Below are 22,343 nucleotides of genomic sequence, written 5' to 3'. Positions count from 1 at the left end.
TTATTCATGTTTGTTGGCTGATTTGACGGAGAGTACAATCAATTATACTTTTCTGCAAATACATCCGAAATTAGCCACGAGGCCATTTCTTATCATCTGCTGTTATTTATTTCTGGTAAATGCCGCGTTTAATGAGTGACTCCAATGTGCCTGCGTGGTGAAAACAGCAGATACCAAACAGCTGGGAATTACTAGCACGCTGTTTCAGAAGCGATAAAGGGATATCTGCAAAGCTGCAGGGTTAGAATCGCTGCTAACAAACACAAAATTCAATACAGGATGTCTCCTTCAAAATGGTTTGGCTCCGCCCCTTTGGTGGTGTTGCCAAAGCAGGGCCATCAATAAAAAAAAAAGCTTTTTCTTCCCCCTTCAAAATAAAGTTTGAACGACTTCATGGCAGCCGGGTAACAGTGTTGGATATTTGCGGGGAAAACAAGGACGCGCTTGTTTGGGGGCTTAATGGAATCGATGTTTAAAGCGAAGCCTTGGCGAGCACGCGGCTCTTAGATCCCCGCCGCCTGTCGGTGTCCTTGTGCTCGCTCCGGTTTTTCTTGGAACGACACGGCCGCCTCGGAAGGAGCTGCCAAAAGTATTCTGGAGGACGCGAGGGGCCAAGAACACAAAAGTGTTCTGAAGCTGTCCGAAGAGGGACACTTCATTAGGCACACCCGAAGTAAATACAGTATACCGTATTTCCTTGAATTTCCGCCGGGCGCTAATTAATTTAAAACCTCTTCTCACTTCGGCGCTTACCAAAGGCATGCGGTACATTTAGGCCTGCGCTTATAAATTTAAGTGTGATGTAAGGATACCATCATGAAAAGCACATTTAATAAAAAACACCTTATTATGGTCTTACCTTTACTTATAAATTAAGTCCATGCTTCTTCTGATCAAAATTTGAGTGTGATGTAAGGATACCATCATGAAAAGCACATTTAATAAAAAACACCTTATTATGATCTTACCTTTACTTATAAATGAAGTCCATGCTCCTTCTGATCAAAAGCATCGATAAATTGTTTATAGAAGTCTTCGTTATCTTTCTTCAGTTTTAAAAGTCTCTCTGTCTCGATGGAGATTTTTCTTTATTACCTCCTGCTTCGATTGAAAGTCCAGTTTAGAAAACGGTTTTATTTGAGATATGTTATCCTCCATGTTAAAAGTACAAGCGAGAGGAAAAAATAAGCGATCGCTGCTCACTCTTGCTGCTTGTTGACACTTCTTCTGCAGCCGAGTAGTCGCAAGAAGGATCACTAGCGCCCTCTACCACCAGGAGGCGGGAGTCATTTAATGGCTCATATTTGACACACGCAGCTACGGTATATTAATAAAACACAGCTGCTTACTGTTCTTTTTAGTATATTCAATAACTTGGACCTTAAATCCTACTGAATAGCTCTTAATCTTCTTCCCTTTATGCGATTTCAAATTATTGAAATCAGCCTCCTCCATTTTGAAAATGATGACAGGTTAAGTGTCACTCGTGACGTGACGAGTTTGACCCGGAGGAAATTCTAGGTAAATGCTAATTATTTGGCGAAACAAGTTTGATCCGGCGGAAATTCTAGACATGCGCTAATAAAAATAATATTTTGCGAAACGAGTTTGACCCGGTATGGCTAAACATGCACTAATTTTTTGGGGAAACGAGTTTGACCCGGCAGTAATTCTAGGCAGGCGCATACTATATACTCGGCGGCAATTTAAGGAAATACGGTATTGCCAAAAGTATTTGGCCACTTGCCTTGACTCACATATGAACTTGAAGTGCCATCCCATTCCTTACCCATAGGGTTCAATATGACGCCGGTCCACCTTTGGCAGCCATTACAGCTTCAACTCTTCTGGGACGGCTTTCCACAAGGTTGTGTTTAGGTTGTGTTTATAGGAATTGTCCACCATTCTTCCTAAAGCATATTGCTGAGGTCACACACTGATGTTGGTTGAGAAGGCCTGGCTCTCAGTCTCCTTTGTAGTTCATCTCGAAGGTGTTCTATCGGGTTCAGGTCAGGACTCTGTGCAGGCCAGTCCAGTTCATCCACACCAGAACGGAGACTGAAAACCAGGTCTCCCTAGACCAGGGGTCGGCGAGCCGCATGCAGCTCTTTGATCACTCTGATGTGGCTCAGCTGCTAAATTGCCGACCCCAACGATTATTCCGGGAGGTTCCTGGATTTTAGTACCTCTCTCAGAAATCTACTGGGGATAACGTTCTCCAATTTTCACCTGGACTATAATATTGAGGGTGTGCAGTGATGGCAATGCCTTTAACTCCCTCTACAACATGTCGTTGCGCCCGCATTTACACCACGCGATCTGCGTTTAGACTGGTCACAATTTATGTTCAGCCTCTATTAACTGCAACGCATACTTACTTACCAGCCATACAGGTTACACTGAGGGTTGTAATATAAACAACTTTAACACTCTTACTAATATGCGCCACACTGTGAACCCACACCAAACAAGAATGACAAACACATTCGGGAGAACATCGGCACTGTAACACAACAGGACAAATACCCAGAATCACATGCATCCCTAACTCTTCCGGGCTACAACCCCGCCCACCTCAACCGACGCACGGAGGGGGTGGGGAAATTTGGTGCTAGCGGGGTGTGTAATGTAGCCCCGAAGAGTAGGGATGCAAGGTATTCTGGGTATTTGTTTTTTGTGTTTATGTTGTGTTACAGTGCCGATGTTCGCCCGAAATGTGTTTGTCATTCTTGTTTGGTGTGGGTTCACAGTGTGGCGCATATTAGTAACAGTGTTAAAGTTGTTTAAACGGGCGCCCTCAGTGTGACCTGTATGGCTGTTAAACAAGTATGGTTTGCAATCATTTGCGTGTATCTTCCGAAGTATCCTACGACACCTGACTGGGCTGGGAGGCTGATTGAACGTGTTGTAGAGGGCGCCAAAGGCAGCGCCTTCATAGGATGCCCTTATTATTATTGTTTGAGGGAAAATCCTGCAGACATTCGCGAGAATGGTTGATCTGACATTCGGTAGTCTCTCGGAATATTCAGGAGGATTGGCTGGTGTGATGCTGTCAGGCGGTATTCATATAAAACTCGCGGGCACCACTATCATTAAATTTTCATATTAAGGTGCGGGCCCCGTGTCCGAGACCCCTGGTTTATACATAGCACGAAGAAAAAAAAAGTATTATTTCATTTTAAATTTCTAAAGAGTTTTGTGGCTCCCATTGTTTTCTTTAGTTTGTGAAACGGGTCTAAATGGCTCTTGGAGTGGTAAAGGTTGCCGACCTCTGATCCAAACCGACATCAGTGTGTGACCTCACCAATGCACTTTTAGAAGAATGGTGGATAATTCTTATAAACACACTCGGCAACCTTGTGGACAGCTTTCCCAGAAGAGTTAAAGCTATAATAGCTGCATCATATTGAACCCTATGGGTTAGGAATATGGTGTATTTAGTTCTGACTCTGTCATCCATGTCTTTATGGACCTTGCTTGGTGCACAGGTGCCCAGTCATGTTGGAAGAGGAAGGGGCCCCGCTCCAAACTGTTCCCATTGAGCATGAAATTGTCCAAAATGTTTTGGTATCCTGGAGCATTCAAAGTTCCTTTCACAGGAACTAAGCGGCCAAGCCGACTCTTAAAAAACAACCCCACACCATATTTCCTCCTCCACCAAATTTCACTATCGGCACAATGCAGTCCGAAATGTAGCGTTCTCCTGGCAACCTCCAAACCCAGACTGGTCCATCAGATTGCCAGATGGAAAAGGGTGATTCATCAGTCCAGAGAAAGTGTCTCCACTTCTTTAGAGTCCAGTGGCGACGTGCTTTATCCCGCGCTTAGCATTGGACTTGGTCAGGGGTCACCAACGCGGTGCCTGCAGGCACCAGGTCACCCGTAAGGACCAGATGAGTCGTCCGCTGTCCTGTTCTAAAAATAGCTCAAATAGCAGTGGAGAGGCGGAGCCGACGGTCCGACAGAGAGGCAGGGCATGCTGGACAAGATGGCGGCGAGGAGGCGGGGATGGCGAGCAAGTGGCGAGGCGGGGCGTGCCGGGAGCGACGCCACAAACAAGATCAGGTGTGTGGATCGCGCACCTGTACACGATTGACGTATCTCCTCTCGCTGTATAAAAGGGGAGAAGGAGGAGCCAACCGGGCGGGTGATGGTGCGGAGCGAGAAAAACACATACAGTAGGGCAAAAAAGTATTTAGTCAGCCAGCGATTGTGCAAGTTCTGCCACTTAAAATGATGACAGAGGTCTGTAATTTTCATCATAGGTACACTTCAACTGTGGGAGACAGAATGTAAAAAAAATCCAGGAGTTCACATTGTAGGAATTTTAAAGAATTTATTTGTAAATTATGGTGGAAAATAAGTATTTGGTCAACCATTCAAAGCTTTAACTGATGGAAGGAGGTTTTGGCTCAAAATCGCACGATACATGGCCCCATTCTTTCTTTCCTTAACACGAATCAATCGTCCTGTCCCCTTAGCAGAAAAGCAGCCCCAAAGCATGATGTTCCACCCCCATGCTTCACAGTAGGTATGGTGTTCTTGGGATGTAACTCAGTATTCTTCTTCCTCCAAACACGAGTTCAGTTTATACCAAAAAGTTCTATTTTGGTTTCATTTGACCACATGACATCCTCCCAATCCTCTGCTGTATCATCCATGTGCTTTCTGGACATGCACTGGCTTAAGCAGAGGGACACATCTGGCACTGCAGGATTTGATCCCCTGTCGGCGTAGTGTGTTACTGATGGTAACCTTTGTTACTTTGGTCCCAGCTCTCTGCAGGTCATTCACCAGGTCCCCCCGTGTGGTTCTGGGATTTTTGCTCACCATTCTCATGATCATTTTGACCCCACGGGATGAGATCTTGCGTGGAGCCTCGGATCGAGGGAGATTATCAGTGGTCTTGTATGTCTTCCATTTTCTGATAATTGCTCCCACAGTGGATTTTTTCACACCAAGCCGCTTGCCTATTGTAGATTCACTCTTCCCAGTCTCGTGCAGGTCTACAATTATTTTCCTGGTGTCCTTCGACAGATCTTTGGTCTTGGCCATAGTGGGGTTTGGAGTCTGACTGTTTGAGGCTGTGGACAGGTGTCTATTATACAGATAACGAGTTCAAACAAGTGCCATTAATACATGTAACGAGTGGAGGACAGAAAAGCTTCTTAAAGGGGAACATTATCACAATTTCAAAAGGGTTAAAAACAATAATAAACACTTCCCAGTGGCTTGTTGTATTTTTTGAAGTTTTTTTTGAAAATGTTACCGGTCTCGGAATATCCCTAAATAAAGTTTTAAAGAGCCTTATTTTCGCTCTCTGCGAAGACATTGACCATTTCCCTGTGACGTCACACAGTGCTGCCAATGTAAACAAACAATTGGAATACCACAGCAAGATATAGCGACATTAGCTCGGATTCAAATTCGGATTTCAGCGACTTAAGCGATTCAACGGATTACGCATGTATTGAAACAGATGGTTGGAGTTTGAAAATATTGAAGAAGAAACTGAAGCTATTGAGCGAATAGCTATTGACGCTATTCATAGCCATAGCATGGCGGAATAGCTGCGTTAGCATCGCCGGTAAAATGTGCGGACCAAACGATCAGGACTTTCGCATCTTTTGACACTGGAGCAACTTAAATCCATGGATTGGTAAGTGTTTTTTTCACATTAAATCTGGGTGGAAGGAAACGTAATCTGCAGGTTATCCATACATCTCTGTGCCATGTTTGCTTTAGCACCGCCGGTAAATAGCATGTTAGCATCGATAAGCGTAGCATGTTAGCATCGATTAGCTGGCAGTCAACATCAACAAAACTCACCTTTGTGATTTCGTTGACTATCGTTGCAAATGCATCTGCAGGTTATCCATACATCTCTGTGCCATGTCTGTCTTAGCATCGCCGGTAAAATGTGGAGACACTCCAGCACATTCAATGGGGGTCTGGCGGCAGACACTTTGGCATCTTCGGGCCAGTGGTGCAACTTGAATCCCTCCCTGTTAGTGTTGTTACACCCTCCGACAACACACCGTCGAGGCATGATGTCTCCAAGGTTCTTAAAAATAGTCAAAAAAACGGAAAATAACAGAGCTGGGACCCGGTGTTTGTAATGTGTTGAAAATGAAAATGGCGGGTGTCTTACCTCGGCGACATCACATTCTGACGTCATCGCTTCCAGCGCGATCAACAGAAAGGCGTTTAATTCGCCAAAATTCACCCATTTAGTTTGGAAATCGGTTAAAAAAATATATGGTCTTTTTTCTGCAACATCAAGGTATATATTGACGCTTACATAGGTCTGGTGATAATGTTCCCCTTTAAAGAAGAAGTTACAGGTCTGTGAGAGCCGGAGATCTTCCTTGTTTGAATGGTTGACCAAATACTTATTTTCCACCATAATTTACAAATATAAATTATTTAAAATTCCCACAATGTGAATTCCTGGATTTTTTTTCACATTCTGTCTCTCACAGTTGAAGTGTACCTATGATGAAAATTACAGACCTCTGTCATCATTTTAAGTGGGAGAACTTGCACAATCGCTGGCTGACTAAATACTTTTTTGGCCCACTGTACATATATATATAATGTTATATAAAAATATAATATACAATACATATACTTATGTATTTTACATTTAGTTAAAATTATTTTTATTTTAGCACTGAGAATATGATTGTTATGTAATAATAAACCAAGGATACGTTTATCATATCTATATCCAGACTTTGCACGTGTCACAGAAGACTGGAGTCAAACTTCCAAGGTGAAGACGGACAATGAGCCCACATATTACTTTTTAAAATCTTTTTGAAGTCTTTTTTCGCGGCTGAAGACAAATGAGGAGAGTAATATCTACTGTATGAGCATCAAATATTCAGAGAAGGACGAGTGATGAATCAGACTGTGGAACATGGATGGAAACACACTGGAAGAACGTCTTTAAGAAAGTCTGGAGAATCATTGATTATAGATATTAGATTAGAAATACTTAATGTTTGGAATACGTGTCCTTGTACTGAGAAACATCTTTACTACAACACATCCTGTACGCTAGTACTACAATACATCCTGTACACTAGTACTACAAAACATCCTCTATGCTAGTACTAGATCACATCATGTACATTACTATTACAACACATCCTGTATGCTAATAATACGTAACATCATGTACATTACTACTACAACACATCCTGTATGCTAATACTACAACACATTCTGTATCCTAGTACTACGACATATTCCGTATGCTAGTATTACAACCTTTTCCCGCATGCTAGTACTACAACATATTCCGTATGCTAGTAGTACAACACATTCCGTACACTAGTACTACAACATATTTTGTACACTAGTGCTACAACATATTACGTAGGCTACTACTAGAACAGATTCTTTATGCCAGTACTACAACATATTCCGTACACTACTACTACAACCTATTCTGTATGCTAGTACTACAAACTACTTTGTACGCTAGTACCATGACATATTATGTATGCTAGTACTACAACATATTCCGTATACTAGTGCTAAAACCTATTCTGTATGCTAGTACTACAATATATTCCGTATGCTAGTACTACAACCTATTCTGTATGCTAGTACTACAAACTATTTCGCAAGTTAGTACTAGGACATATTCCGTACGCTAAAACTACAACATATTCCGTATACTAGTCTACAACATATTCTGTATGCTAGTACTACAACATATTCCTTATGCTAGTACTACAACATATTCCGTGTGCGAGTACTACAACAAATCATGTAAGATAGTACTACAAAATATTTTGTATGCTAGTACTACAACATATTCTGTATGCTAGTACTACTACTACATCTTTCGTATGCTAGTACTACAACATATTCTGTATTCTAGTACCACAACATATTCCGTACACTAGTACTACAACATATTCTGTACGCTAGTACTACAACATATTCTGTAAGCTAGTACTACAACATCTTCCGTATACTAATACAACATATTCCGTGTGCTAGTACTACAACATATTCCGCATGCTAGTACTACAACATATTCCGTGTGCTTGTACTACAACATATTCTGTATTCCAGCACCACAACATATTCCGTACACTAGTACTACAACATATTCTGTACGCTAGTACTACAACATATTCCGTATACTAGTAAAACATATTCCGTGTGCTAGTACTACAACATATTCCACATGCTAGTACTACAACATATTCCGTGTGCTTGTACTAGAACATATTCTGTATACTAGTACTACAACATATTCCATGTGCTTTACTAAAACATATCTGTACACTAGTACTACAACATATTCCGTATGCTAATACTACAACATGTTCCGCACGCTAGTAGTACAGCATATTCAGTACACTAGTACTGCAACTCAATCTGTATGCTAGTACTGCAACATATTCTGTACACTAGTACTACAACTTATTCTGTATACTAGTACTACAACCTATTCCATATTTTAGTACTACAACATATTCCGTATGCTAGTACTACAACATATTCCGCATGCTAGTACTACAACATATTCCGTGTGCTTGTACTATAACATATTCTGTATTCCAGTACCACAACATATTCCGTACACTAGTACTACAACATATTCTGTACGCTGGTACTACAACATATTCCGTATACTAGTACAACATATTCTGTGTGCTAGTACTACAACATATTCCACATGCTAGTACTACAACATATTCCGTGTGTTTGTACTGGAACATATTCTGTATACTAGTACTACAACATATTCCATGTGCTTTACTAAAACATATCTGTATACTAGTACTACAACATATTCCGTATGCTAATACTACAACATGTCCTGTACAATAGTAGTACAACATATTCAGTACACTAGTACTGCAACTCAATCTGTATGCTAGTACTGGAACATATTCTATACACTAGTACTACAACTTATTCTGTATACTAGTACTACAACCTATTCCATATTTTAGTACTACAACATATTCCGTATGCTAGTACTACAACATATTCCGCATGCTAGTACTACAACATATTCCGTGTGCTTGTACTACAACATATTCTATATTCCAGTACCACAACATATTCCGTACACTAGTACTACAACATATTCTGTACGCTAGTACTACACCATATTCCGTATACTAGTACAACATATTCCGTGTGCTAGTACTACAACATATTCCACATGCTAGTACTACAACATATTCCGTGTAGTACACAACATATTCCATGTGCTTTACTAAAACATATCTGTATACTAGTACTACAACATATTCCGTATGCTAATACTACAACATGTCCTGTACGCTAGTAGTACAACATATTCAGTACACTAGTACTGCAACTCAATCTGTATGCTAGTACTGCAACATATTCTGTACACTAGTACTACAACTTATTCTGTATACTAGTACTACAACCTATCCCATATTTTAGTACTACAACATATTCCGTATGCTAGTACTACAACATATTCCGCATGCTAGTACTACAACATATTCCGTGTGCTTGTACTATAACATATTCTGTATTCCAGTACCACAACATATTCCGTACACTAGTACTACAACATATTCTGTACGCTAGTACTACAACATATTCCGTATACTAGTACAACACATTCCGTGTGCTAGTACTACAACATATTCCACATGCTAGTACTACAACATATTCCGTGTGTTTGTACTAGAACATATTCTGTATACTAGTACTACAACATATTCCATGTGCTTTACTAAAACATATCTGTATACTAGTACTACAACATATTCCGTATGCTAATACTACAACATGTCCTGTGCACTAGTAGTACAACATATTCAGTACACTAGTACTGCAACTCAATCTGTATGCAAGTACTGCAACATATTCTATACACTAGTACTACAACTTATTCTGTATACTAGTACTACAACCTATTCCATATTTTAGTACTACAACATATTCCGTATGCTAGTACTACAACATATTCCGCATGCTAGTACTACAACATATTCCGTGTGCTTGTACTACAACATATTCTATATTCCAGTACCACAACATATTCCGTACACTAGTACTACAACATATTCTGTACGCTAGTACTACAACATATTCCGTATACTAGTACAACATATTCCGTGTGCTAGTACTACAACATATTCCACATGCTAGTACTACAACATATTCCGTGTGCTTGTACTAGAACATATTCTGTATACTAGTACTACAACATATTCCATGTGCTTTACTAAAACATATCTGTATACTAGTACTACAACATATTCCGTATGCTAATACTACAATATGTCCTGTACGCTAGTAGTACAACATATTCAGTACACTAGTACTGCAACTCAATCTGTATGCTAGTACTGCAACATATTCTGTACACTAGTACTACAACTTATTCTGTATACTAGTACTACAACCTATCCCATATTTTAGTACTACAACATATTCCGTATACTAGTACAACATATTCCGTGTGCTAGTACTACAACATATTCCACATGCTAGTACTACAACATATTCCGTGTGCTTGTACTAGAACATATTCTGTATACTAGTACTACAACATATTCCATGTGCTTTACTAAAACATATCTGTATACTAGTACTACAACATATTCCGTATGCTAATACTACAATATGTCCTGTACGCTAGTAGTACAACATATTCAGTACACTAGTACTGCAACTCAATCTGTATGCTAGTACTGCAACATATTCTGTACACTAGTACTACAACTTATTCTGTATACTAGTACTACAACCTATCCCATATTTTAGTACTACAACATATTCCGTATGCTAGTACTACAACATATTCTACAACCAATTAGTTAATTTCCTGGTTCCATGATGGGGTTACGTGACAGTCATGGCATGGGTCATGTGACACTAATGGCGGAGGTTATGTGACACTCATAACGGGGTCATGTGACACTCATGATGGGGTCATGTGACACTGATGGCGGGGGTCATGTGACACTCATGACGGTGTCATATGACACTCATAACGGGGTCATGTGACACTCATGGCAGGGTCATGTGACACTAATGGTGGGGTTATGTGACACTCATGGCGGGGCCATGTGACACTAATGGCGGGGTCATGTGACACTCATGGCAGGGGTCATGTGACACTAATAACAGGGGTCATGTGACACTCATGGCAAGGTCATGTGACACTCATGGCGGGGGTCATGTGACACTCATGACAGGGGTCATGTGACACTCATGGCGGGGGTCATGTGACACTCATGGCGGGGGTCATGTGACACTCATGGCGGGGGTCATGTGACACTCATGGTGGGGGTCATGTGACACTCATGGCGGGGGTCATGTGACACTCATGGCAGGGGTCATGTGACACTCATGCCAAGGGTCATGTGACACTCATGGCAGGGGTCATGTGACACTCATGGCAGGGTCATGTTACACTCATGGTGGGGGTCATGTGACATTAATGGCAGGGGTCATGTGACACTCATGGCAGGGTCATCTGACACTCATGGCAGAGGTCATGTGACACTCATGGCGGGGGTCATGTGACACTAATGGCAGGGGTCATGTGACACTCATGGCGGGGGTCATGTGACACTCATGGCAGGGTCATGTGACACTCATGGCGGGGGTCATGTGACACTCATGGCAGGCGTCATGTGACACTCATGGTCATGTGACACTCATGGCAGGGTCATGTGACACTCATGGTGGAGGTCATGTGACACTCATGGTGGAGGTCATGTGACACTCGTGGCAGGGTCATGTGACACTCATGGTGGGGATCATGTGACATTAATCGCAGGGGTCATGTGACACTCATGGCAGGGTCATGTGACACTCATGGGAGGGGTCATGTGACACTCATGGCGGGGGTCATGTGACACTCATGGCAGGGTCATGTGACACTCATGGCGGGGGTCATGTGACACTCATGGCAGGGTCATGTGACACTCATGGCGGGGGTCATGTGACACTCATGCCAAGGGTCATGTGACACTCATGGCAGGGGTCATGTGACACTCATGGCGGGGGTCATGTGACACTCATGGCGGGGGTCATGTGACACTCATGGCGGGGGTCATGTGACACTCATGGCAGGGTCATGTGACACTCATGGCGGGGGTCATGTGACACTCATGCCAAGGGTCATGTGACACTCATGGCAGGGGTCATGTGACACTCATGGCAGGGTCATGTGACACTCATAACGGGGTCATGTGACACTAATGGCGGGGGTCATGTGACACTCACTCAGCTCGGCGATGCTGCCCACCCTGGTGGCGAGCAGCGACTGCTCCACGGTGCGTAGTTCCGCCTGCGTGTAGGCGTGACCTTCGCCATCGCCGCCGCTGCCTCGGTCCGAGCGCTGCTGGTCGAGGTGCAGGTTGAGACTGTCGGGGAGACTGAGCACACCTGCAAGGGGGGGACGACAACAACAAACATGTCAACAACACACTTCCGGCACAGTCAGCACTTTTCTCTCTGTGAGTTCCGGCACCTTCCAGTCGGCTGTGGCCCCGTCACACTAAGTCGTTTAACCGCTTAAACGAAGAAATATTTAGCCTAAACTCCATTTCGGCCACACTAAACTATCTTTTAAGGCAGTGGTTCTCAACCTTTTATAAGTGATGTACCCCCTGTGAACATTTTTTTAATTCAAGTACCCCCTAAACAGAGCAAAGCATTGTTGCTTAACAAAAAGAGATAAAGTAAAATACAGCCCTTTGTCATCAGTTTCTGATTTAATCAATTGTATAACAGTGCAAAATATTGCTCATTTGTAGTGGTCTTTTTTGAACTATTTGGAAAAAAAGATAAAAAATTAACTAAAAACTTGTTGAAAAATAAACAATAATAGTATATTTTGTTTGTAAAAAGCACTTTACATTGAGCAAACGTCAAAGTGCTACTGTGTATTAAAATAAATACATTTAGAAAAAAAATAATAATAATAATAATAAAAATATATTAAACATAAATAAAATATAGAAACTAGAACAGCCTAATAGCTAGAACTAGTTCATACATCTATAAAAAGGCTTTTTTTTTTTTTTAAAAGAAGGGTTTCTAAGCCTTTTTTAAAAGCATTCACAGTCTGAGGTGCCCTCAGGTGGTCAGGGAGAGCGTTCCACAGACTGGGAGCAGCAGAGCAGAAAGCCCTGTCTTCCGTAGTTCGTAGCTTTGTCCATGGAGGTTGGAGGAGGTTAGTCTGTTTGGAGTGTAGGTGTCATGTGGAGGATTTGGGGTGTGAGTAGTTCTTTGAGGTAGAGGGGGGCATTTCTATGGCGGCACTGGTGATTCAATTCTAAATAAAGATTTCTACACATAGAAGTAATCATCAACTTAAAGTGCCCTCTTTGGGGATTGTAATAGAGATCCATCTGGATTCATCAACTTCATTCTAAACATTTCCTCACAAAAAAAGACATTTTTAACATCAATATTTATGGAACATGTCCACTAAAAATCGAGCAGTCAACAATGAATATTGCATTGTTGCATTTCTTAGCACAGTTTATGAACTTACATTCATATTTTGTTGAAGTATTATTCAATAAATATATTTATAAAGAATTTTTGAATTGTTGTTATTTTTAGAATCTTTTAAAAAAATCTCACGTACCCCTTGGCTTACTTTCAATTACCCCCAGGGGTACGCGTTCCCCCATTTGAGAACCACTGCTTTAAGGTTCGTCTCCTCGGACAAACTTAGCTTTGTATGGTCTCATTGATCGTTTACAAACTGAGTTCGGGGAGAAAGTGACGCCAGAAAGACGAGTCATCCAGACATTTTAGACTTAGACTTCCTTTTTATTATCATTTAAATTGTATGCTGTGCATTTTACATTTTGTTTGCTGTGTTTGTGTTTTTAAATCAAAACTTATAATAATAATAATAATAATTAATTACATTAGAAACGCACTTTACATTTGTTAGAATCTCAAAGTGCTACAAAGTAAAAAAAAAAAACAAGTGGACGCTGTATCGATCCGTTGTGGTGAAGAAGGAGCTGAGCCGGAAGGCAAAGCTCTCAATTTACCGGTCGATCTACGTTCCCATCCTCACCTATGGTCATGAGCTTTGGGTTATGACGGAAAGGACAAGATCACGGGTACAAGCGGCCGAAATGAGTTTCCTCCGCCGGGTGGCGAGTCTCTCCCTTGGAGATAGGGTGAGAAGCTCTGCCTTCCGGGAGGACCTCAAAGTAAAGCCACTGCTCCTCCATATGGAGAGGAGACATATAAGGTGGTTCGGGAACTTGGTTAGGATGCCACCCGAACGCCTCCCGAGGGAGGTGTTTAGGATGTTAGGACGCAACGGGGAAGACCCAAGACACATTGGGAAGACTATGGAGCTGGACGAAGTGGCTGGGGAGAGGGAAGTCTGGGCTTCCCTGCTTAGGCTGCTGCCCCCGCGACCCGACCTCTGATAAGTGGAAAAATATGGATGATTTCTATTTATTGTTTTAATTGGTTTTACCCTTTAAAATCGTTTTTAATCATATTTATTTTTATATTGTTTTTCATATTGGTTTTATTTTTTTATTCAGTCACTGGTGTAGCTAAGGATAATATTTGAATTTACCATGAATTGATTAACGTGGACCCCGACTCAAACAAGTTGATAAACTTATTCGGGTGTTACATTTAGTGGTCAATTGTACGGAATAGGTACTGTACTGTGCAATCTACTGATACAAGTTTCAATCAAACAATCAATCAATCAATCAATCAATCAATCAATCAATCAATCAATCAAATGTTTTTTAATGTTGTTGTGCAGCACTTTGGAAACATTTATCTTGTTTAAATGTGCCGTACAAAAAAAGTGGATTGGATTGACTGAAGAGTACAGACCAGACGTTTCTCCTCAATGAGCTAAATTGAATTCTGTCTCGGTTTAATTCCTTGCTTCTTGTCTGTTTAATAAATGTCATCGGTGTTTGAGCCTGACATGAGATAAAGTCATTACCTGCAAAGTGAGATATGTCAAGCCTTTATTTTTTTTTAAATAATTTAAATGTGTACCCCGCCTTCCGCCTGATTGTAGCTGAGATAGGCTCCAGCGCCTCCCGCCACCCCAAAGGGAATACGCCGTAGAAAATGGACTGATGGGGTAGTACACACCTACACATTTAGAACCCCAGTATTGTAAGAGTTTTAAGTGTACAGAGCAGTAACCATGGCAACCGGAGGATTAGTTACCTCTCAACGTGACAACATTAATATTCATCCAGTTTGGAGGCCATACTGGATGTTTGTTATCAGCGTGACTGTATTTAATCCCCTATAGCATGCAAGCGAGTACATAAGCAACTATTCCTCTATCGTGTCTTGCTCAGCAAACTGTGGCGTAAACATTTGAAGCAGAGCCCGTCCCAAAAAAAGCCTGTGAGGAAACGGGAATTCCTCCAAACGTCTCCTGGAAAGTTCCTGTCGTCGTACCAAAACGGATTCACAGTTGTCGGGCAAACTATTTTCTTCTTGTGGTCTTTTTTTTTGGGGGGGGGGGTGAATTATTCATAAAACACACACACACACACACACACACCTCCCACTGTGTCTTATCGCACCCTCGCACCCGCTAAAGGAATATATTTTTTGCCGGGGTTGTCATGAACATGAAGGGGGGGATTTGTGACCTCACTTCCTCCCAAGGATATTTTGACACCAACTCATTGGAAGCCGTAACAGTTTTTAAACACGTTCAAATGTCCTCTGTGCAGTTTTGTGCTCAAGACGATGACGTTCCTAATCAAAGTGGACAGCGACTGATGCAATCACACGGCTTTTAGAGCGCAACACGTCACACTGTCGTGACTACAGGTCCATCCCACTCCCAACCGCGACCCGTAGTGTCACGGTCAGGGCGCATTCCAATGCGTCCTCATCAGTGCCTCATGACAAGCGCTGAGAGCAGCACGCCCACGCAGCTACAAGCCTGCAGACAATTGCCTTTCCACACACCTGGAATTGATGAGGGCGAGCTGCTTAAAAGACTAGTGAGTGAAGCTTTATGCTCTATTTTTGTTTCCTCTCCGTGGCTCGATGTGTCCTTTGTCTTCTCTCGTGTTTCAGCAGTGTTTTCCTTCCGCTGACCTGGATTTCGACTGCCTCCCTCGTACCTCGACTCCTCGCTCGCCCCTGTACTCTGACGCCTCTCTCTCGCCCCTGACCCTGCCGGCCCCATAGACTTCCTCGTTTCTTTGCTTTCGTCAACACTTTGGTAACACACACTTCAGCTAATCTACACACATAGTCTCACGCATACACTTTTGGATTTTGTCACATTACGTTATATATTTCAGTAGTATTGTTTGTTATTATTATATATACATTGACTATATATATAATACATTTATGAACATTACTGCCATCTGGTGTCCGGTTGTCGTCACTTCCTCTGTTAAACCATAACACGTAGCTAATTTTTTAACGAACATTCGAATATTAGCATGATAGTTTTTTTTTTGGTGCAAATTTAGCAGGTATATACCAGAATCATATTTTGTTACCCTATTTTTGGGGCTATAGAGCACACCAGGATGTAAACCACACCAACTCATTTACGACTGTGTTAGTATTATTAATGTACGATGACATTTTTCTTGTATTGTTTCTGTTTCACAAATTCCTCAGTAAATTCAACAAAACGTCACCGTGGAGTGACTGAGTCTGTTTAGCTGATTGGTGCGATAGATTCCGCAGCTAGCGGGTCCATGGCGATGACTTTTGTTTTGTTTGATCAGCCGTTTTACTGCTGTGTTACAGGCACTGTTTGGAAAAAAATAAGGTATGTAAATAAACATTTACAAAATATTTCTGTGTAAATAACATAAATGTTTGCGTCCTTTAGTCTGGTGGAGCTAGTATAAAGTATATATATATATATATATATATATATATATATATATATATATATATATATATATATATATATATATTAAATATAATGAATAAATTAATATAACAATATTTTAAAAGAAAAATACTTCTATATTTAAGGATTAAATGTAATTAAATGTACTAAATGTATATTAAATATCAGAATCAGATTCTGATTAAATATCAGAATCGGATTCTGATATTTAGTATTAATTTAATATTAAAATTACATATTATTAGATGTAATGAATAAATAAATATAATTTAATAACCTTGTAAAGGAAAACATACTTTTATATTTAATGATTATGCAGCTGAGATAGGCTCCAGAACCCCAGGCGACCCCAAAAATTCACAAATTATGCAGATCCCAAATACAGATCAGCAGGTACCAGAAGGTAAGAAAAGTTGCTTTTGCATAAAATTGCGAAACAAAAAGCCAGATAATATGTCTTATCTTATACACACAATATAATAATAATCCTATGTTGAAGCACGGTACAATCCATCAAGAAGTGCGGCTTCATAGCTTTCCAAAGTCCTACTGTAGTGGAAAATTTCTGTCCTAAGGTTACCTCAAAAATTAAATGCATTGGGAGGGACACGACATGAGGGGTCAAGTCACCCTAACGAAGTTGGGGGGGCGGTGACACGACATAAGAGGTCAAGTCACCCTGAACATTGGACAGTTACATAAGTTGTTATGATAAAAATCAGGCCATCATGGAGCGTATAAATAAGAAGGGAAGACCAAGCCTGATGTGTGCTCTTATTAATTCCTTTCAGGAGGGTTCACCATCTTTCGTCTCATGAGATACTGTTTGTAATTCATATCGATTCAATCCAACTTTGTGCTATATGATTATGAGTAAAAAAAACTGTTGTAACAAACTCTCTGTTGTTCCTGTTTAAGATTCAGACCTTTCGACCACATAAAATTGGCGTCACGAACATGATGAGGCCCCGGGTTAAATCCCCGACATTTCTACCACACTACTAAAAAATGTTGATCGATTTTTGAGCGGTGTGTGTAATGTTCTATATTTTCGATGGAACATATAAAATGGTGTTGTTTACTTTAGTCATATTGCGGTCTACATGTATCTCTTATGTGTGACTGCCATCTACTGGTCACACTTGTCATTTCAACATGTACCAAATAAGAAAGCTTCGAGGTCGGTAAGCACAACTAAAATGATTCCGTACATTGGGCGCACCGGGTTATAAGGTGCACTGTCGACTTTTGAAAAAATGAAAGGATTTTAAAGGAAAAATGCGGTAGAACACAAATTTTACAAAACGACTGAGGACAGCCACTCAGTACCATATTGGCTAAAGTCACGTAGCTCAGTGACACTCCGGAAACACGAGCTCTAAAGCTGTCATTGGACTATTACATGTGCTCCAATTGATGTTGCTCTTATTTTATCCGAAAATTTTGCAGCAGCACTCAAGAAAACCGCCGAGATTGAATCCTACTAAAACCCTGACTGTCAGGCTTGCCCCTGACAGTTTGTCTATGTTTTAGTGTTTTCCTCTGCATTTGTCTGTTTCCTCTGTTTAGTATCTCCTGTCTTTAGTTCCTGTCTACTGCTCTTATTTTGTCAGCTTCCTGTCTTGTTCCCTGAGTGCTGTGTTCCTCCTCAGCTGCGGCTGATTGGCACCTGGCCACACCCGTTGCCAATCAGCCTGCTCCTATCTGTACCTGCTTTGTCTTGTGTCAGTTGCTGGATCATTGTATTGTATTGTCATTCGGACTTGTATTGTCGTTGCCTCATGTCACTCTTGTGTCTTTGCTACCTGTCGTGTCTGGGATAATTTCAGCTATTACCTGTCGTGCTACATCTTGTCTTGGTCGTCGTAGCGTTAAGATGTTTTTGTTAGCCATGAGCTATTTCCAGTTTTTCTGTTTGTTATCCTCTAGCTTCCATGCTAAAGTTCATTTTTGTTTTTCTAGCTCCCAGTGCTAGCTCTCTTAGTTTGTTATTACGGCCACGTGCATGCTTTTTGTTTGTTCTTGTGTAGTTTTGATTAAATCAGGTTTTCCCATTCATTGCCTGCCTCCTTCTCTGCATCTTGGAGTTCGACACCAAATAACTGTGACACTGACATGAGTTTTTTATGCTGAAACCGAATTACCACCGAAGGTATGAAAAGCGTCCTTAAAATCACTGTGAACTTTCACCTGCTAACTTTTTCCTCCCTGACATTTCTGTCTTTTAAGGAAAGGAGAAAAAAATTAAAAAAAATAGCTCTTTCTGTCCGAGGAGAATGGAGGCCTTGAGGCCTTGACGGCTTTCAGGAGATTGGATTGGACGGCCAGACAATCTCCCGGGAACGCCACTCGTAGCGGTGGCGGGCTCGGGGTGGGCATTTTGTCACGTGGGACCGCGGGAAGAGACAGAACCACTTCTGGAACTGCTCTGACAAAGGAGGAGGGCTTACTAACATCCTGAGCGGCGATAATCCGCGTGCGCGGACAAGCCAAGGTCACTTATGTCACGCTGAACCACCGTCTTGATGGCGTGCAGGTGCGCCGGCATCTAACGCGCAAACCCCCCCTCCCCATGCAGAAATCGATTTCTCTCTCCAGGAGGACGGCGGGCATCTGCACCCGCCCTCCCCGCGGAGGAAACTCTCCTGGAATATTAACAGGTAGTCGCCATGGCAACAGGCGATTGCTCCATGATTGGCTCGGCGGGCTTTGAGCGCAGGAGAAGCACAAACACAATAAAAGATTGCCAGAGCGCCTCGCCGATCCACGGACACGCTCGTCTTCATCATGGCGAAGGCACATAATCACGCTTTTATTTTCTTGAAAACAAATACCTAACGCTTGACCCAACAAATTTCAGTTCCTAAATAAAATGTTTACATCCAGAGCAGAACAATTAAATATCAACGCGATTTTCGCAACAGTACTGCTGACAGGGTGCTATTCATTCATTGGTGAGAGCACCGTAGGCCACGCCCATGGGCGTTTCCTCTCCACGGCGGGCCTGCCTCCGCACGGCTGCAGGAGATCCGCAATCAGCGCACCTGCCTGGGATGGACGAGTTGCCTTCTTAAAGGCCTACTGAAATGAGTTTTTCTTATTTAAACGGGGATACCAGGTCCATTCTATGTGTCATACGTGATCATTTTGCGATATTGCCATATTTTTGCTGAAAGGATTTAGTAGAGAACATCGAAGATAACGTTTGCAACTTTTGGTCGTTAATAAAAAAGCCTAGCCTGTACCGGAAGTAGCAGACGATGTGCGTGTGACGTCACGGGTTGTGGACCATCTCATATCCTCACATTGTTTACAATCATGGCCACCAGCAGCGAGAGCGATTCGGACCGAGAAAGCGGCGATTCCCCCATTAATTTGAGCGAGGATGAAAGATTTGTGGATGAGGAAAGTGAGAGTGAAGGACTAGAAAAAATAAAATAAAATAAAAAAACTACACGGCAGAGCGATTCAGATGTTATTAGACAAATTTACTAGGATAATTCTGGAAAATCCCTTATCTGCTTATTGTGTTACTTGTGTTTTAGTGAGATTATATGGTCGTACCTGTACAACCTGAAAGTCGGAGGGGTGTGGCCACGGGTGTGGTGACCGCCAGTGTCTCAGAGGGAAGCCACGTTTCTCGACGAGGCGAAGGCGGCCGGGCTGAGATTTTTTTTTCTCCCTCCTCCACGGTAGAAATATCCGACGGTCGGGGGAGGCTGGTTGGAGGGGACAAGAGAGTCCGCAGCTGCCTCTTTGACAGGGGCAGGAAGTACGACACAAACTCTCCACTCATGTCTACGGCAAAAGCCGACTTATTACCAACATTTTCTCACCGAAACCTGCCGATTGACATGTGGTAGGGAACCATGTTCGCTTGACCGCTCTGTTCCATAGTAAAGCTTCACCGTCATCTTTCAGGAATGTAAACAATGAAACACCGCAATACAGCTTTTTTCTTTGACGTCTCTATTATTCATTGAACAAATTGCAAAAGATTCAGCAACACAGAGTCCATAATACTGTGGAATTATACGATGAAAACAGATAACTTATAGCTGTGAACGGTGCTGGAACAAAATGTCCTCTACAATGCGTGACGTCACGCGCACGTGTTATCATACCGCGACATTTTAGCAGGATACTTCCACGCGAAATTTAAAAATGCAATTTAGTAAACTAAACCGGCCGTATTGGCATGTGTTGAAATGTTAATATTTCATCATTGATATATAAACTATCAGACTGCGTGGTCGGTAGTAGTGGCTTTCAGTAGGCCTTTAAGCCCGCACAACCTGCCATGCCGGGCCGGAGTATAGTCTTCTGTACCTTTGTAAGCATCCTGTATCTGGCTTCCGTCCCGCGAACTCGCTCTTCCCCTGTGACTTTCGTGTTTCTGTTGTGTCTGATGTTTCTGTTGTCATCCCGCAGGGCCTTCCGTGTTTTCCTGTGATCCCCTGCTGTTCCCCTTGCCTCCTGGACTATCCTATTGGATTCTCAATCTTCCGCTTGGACACGTTTCTCTCGACGCCTCTCGCTCGCCTTGGATCATCTGCTTGCCCCATGGACTTCCGTGTTCCTTCGCTGTTGTTCAACATTTACGGTTACATTCAACAACTAATCTACACACCTAGTCTTGCACCATACACACTCTTGGATTTTTCACGCTCCATTTCCTTGGTTAGTTTTATTATTATTGTTTGCTTATTATATATAGTCCCTATATATAATAAATACTTAGAACTATACCGACCCCTGGTGTATGTTGCAGTCACCTCCCCTCAGCAAACATTAAAAAAACTTCCCGTTCGCTGAGTTCCCAGTGAACAGACAAGAGGCTGTCTTTGTTGCACCAAGCCAAAGACTTGGAAAATTCCACTGTGTACGATGGGAGGAGACGGGAAGGGGTTATCTATTTTGATCCAAGACCTGCCCCAGAGGAGTTCAAGTACCTCGGAGTCTTGTACACGAGTTAGGGAAGAGTGGATTGTGAGGTCGACAGGCGGATCGGTGCGGCGTCTTCAGTAATGCGGACGTTGTATCGATCCGTTGTGGTGAAGAAGGAGCTGAGCCGGAAGGCAAAGCTCTCAATTTACTGGTCAATCTACGTTCCCATCCTCACATATGGTCATGAGCTTTGGGTTATGACCGAAAGGACAAGATCACGGGTACAAGCGGCTGAAATTAGTTTCCTTCGCCAGGCTGCGGGTCTCTCCCTTAGAGATAGGGTGAGAAGCTCTGCCATCCGGGAGGAACTCAGAGTAAAGCCGCTGCTCATCCCCATAGAGAGGAGCCAGATGAGGTGGTTCGGGCTTCTGGTCAGGATGCCACCCGAACGCCTCCTGAAGGAGGCGGCCACGGGGAAGACCCAGGACACGTTGGGAAGACTATGTCTCCCGGCTGGTCTGGGAACGCCTCGGGATCCCCCCGGGAGGAACTGGACGAAGTGGCTGGGGAGAGG

At 42.3% G+C, this 22,343-nt stretch overlaps 1 protein-coding gene across 2 annotated transcripts in view; it reads right to left on the bottom strand.

Annotated features, from left to right (window-relative positions):
- LOC133561009 (ankyrin repeat and BTB/POZ domain-containing protein 3-A-like) overlaps positions 1-22,343 on the bottom strand; it is a 242,327-nt gene that overhangs the window by 92,470 nt on the left and 127,514 nt on the right. For both annotated transcript variants that reach the window (XM_061914127.1, XM_061914129.1), the window contains exon 2: positions 12,253-12,414. In XM_061914127.1, the coding sequence (XP_061770111.1) occupies positions 12,253-12,414 (162 nt within the window). The remainder of the gene's footprint in view (positions 1-12,252; positions 12,415-22,343) is intronic.

Source organism: Nerophis ophidion, linkage group LG10 (assembly GCF_033978795.1).
Source record: "Nerophis ophidion isolate RoL-2023_Sa linkage group LG10, RoL_Noph_v1.0, whole genome shotgun sequence".
Taxonomy (NCBI): domain Eukaryota; kingdom Metazoa; phylum Chordata; class Actinopteri; order Syngnathiformes; family Syngnathidae; genus Nerophis; species Nerophis ophidion.
Note: the sequence above shows the minus strand (reverse complement) of the source record. Positions and strands in the feature narration are given on the sequence as shown.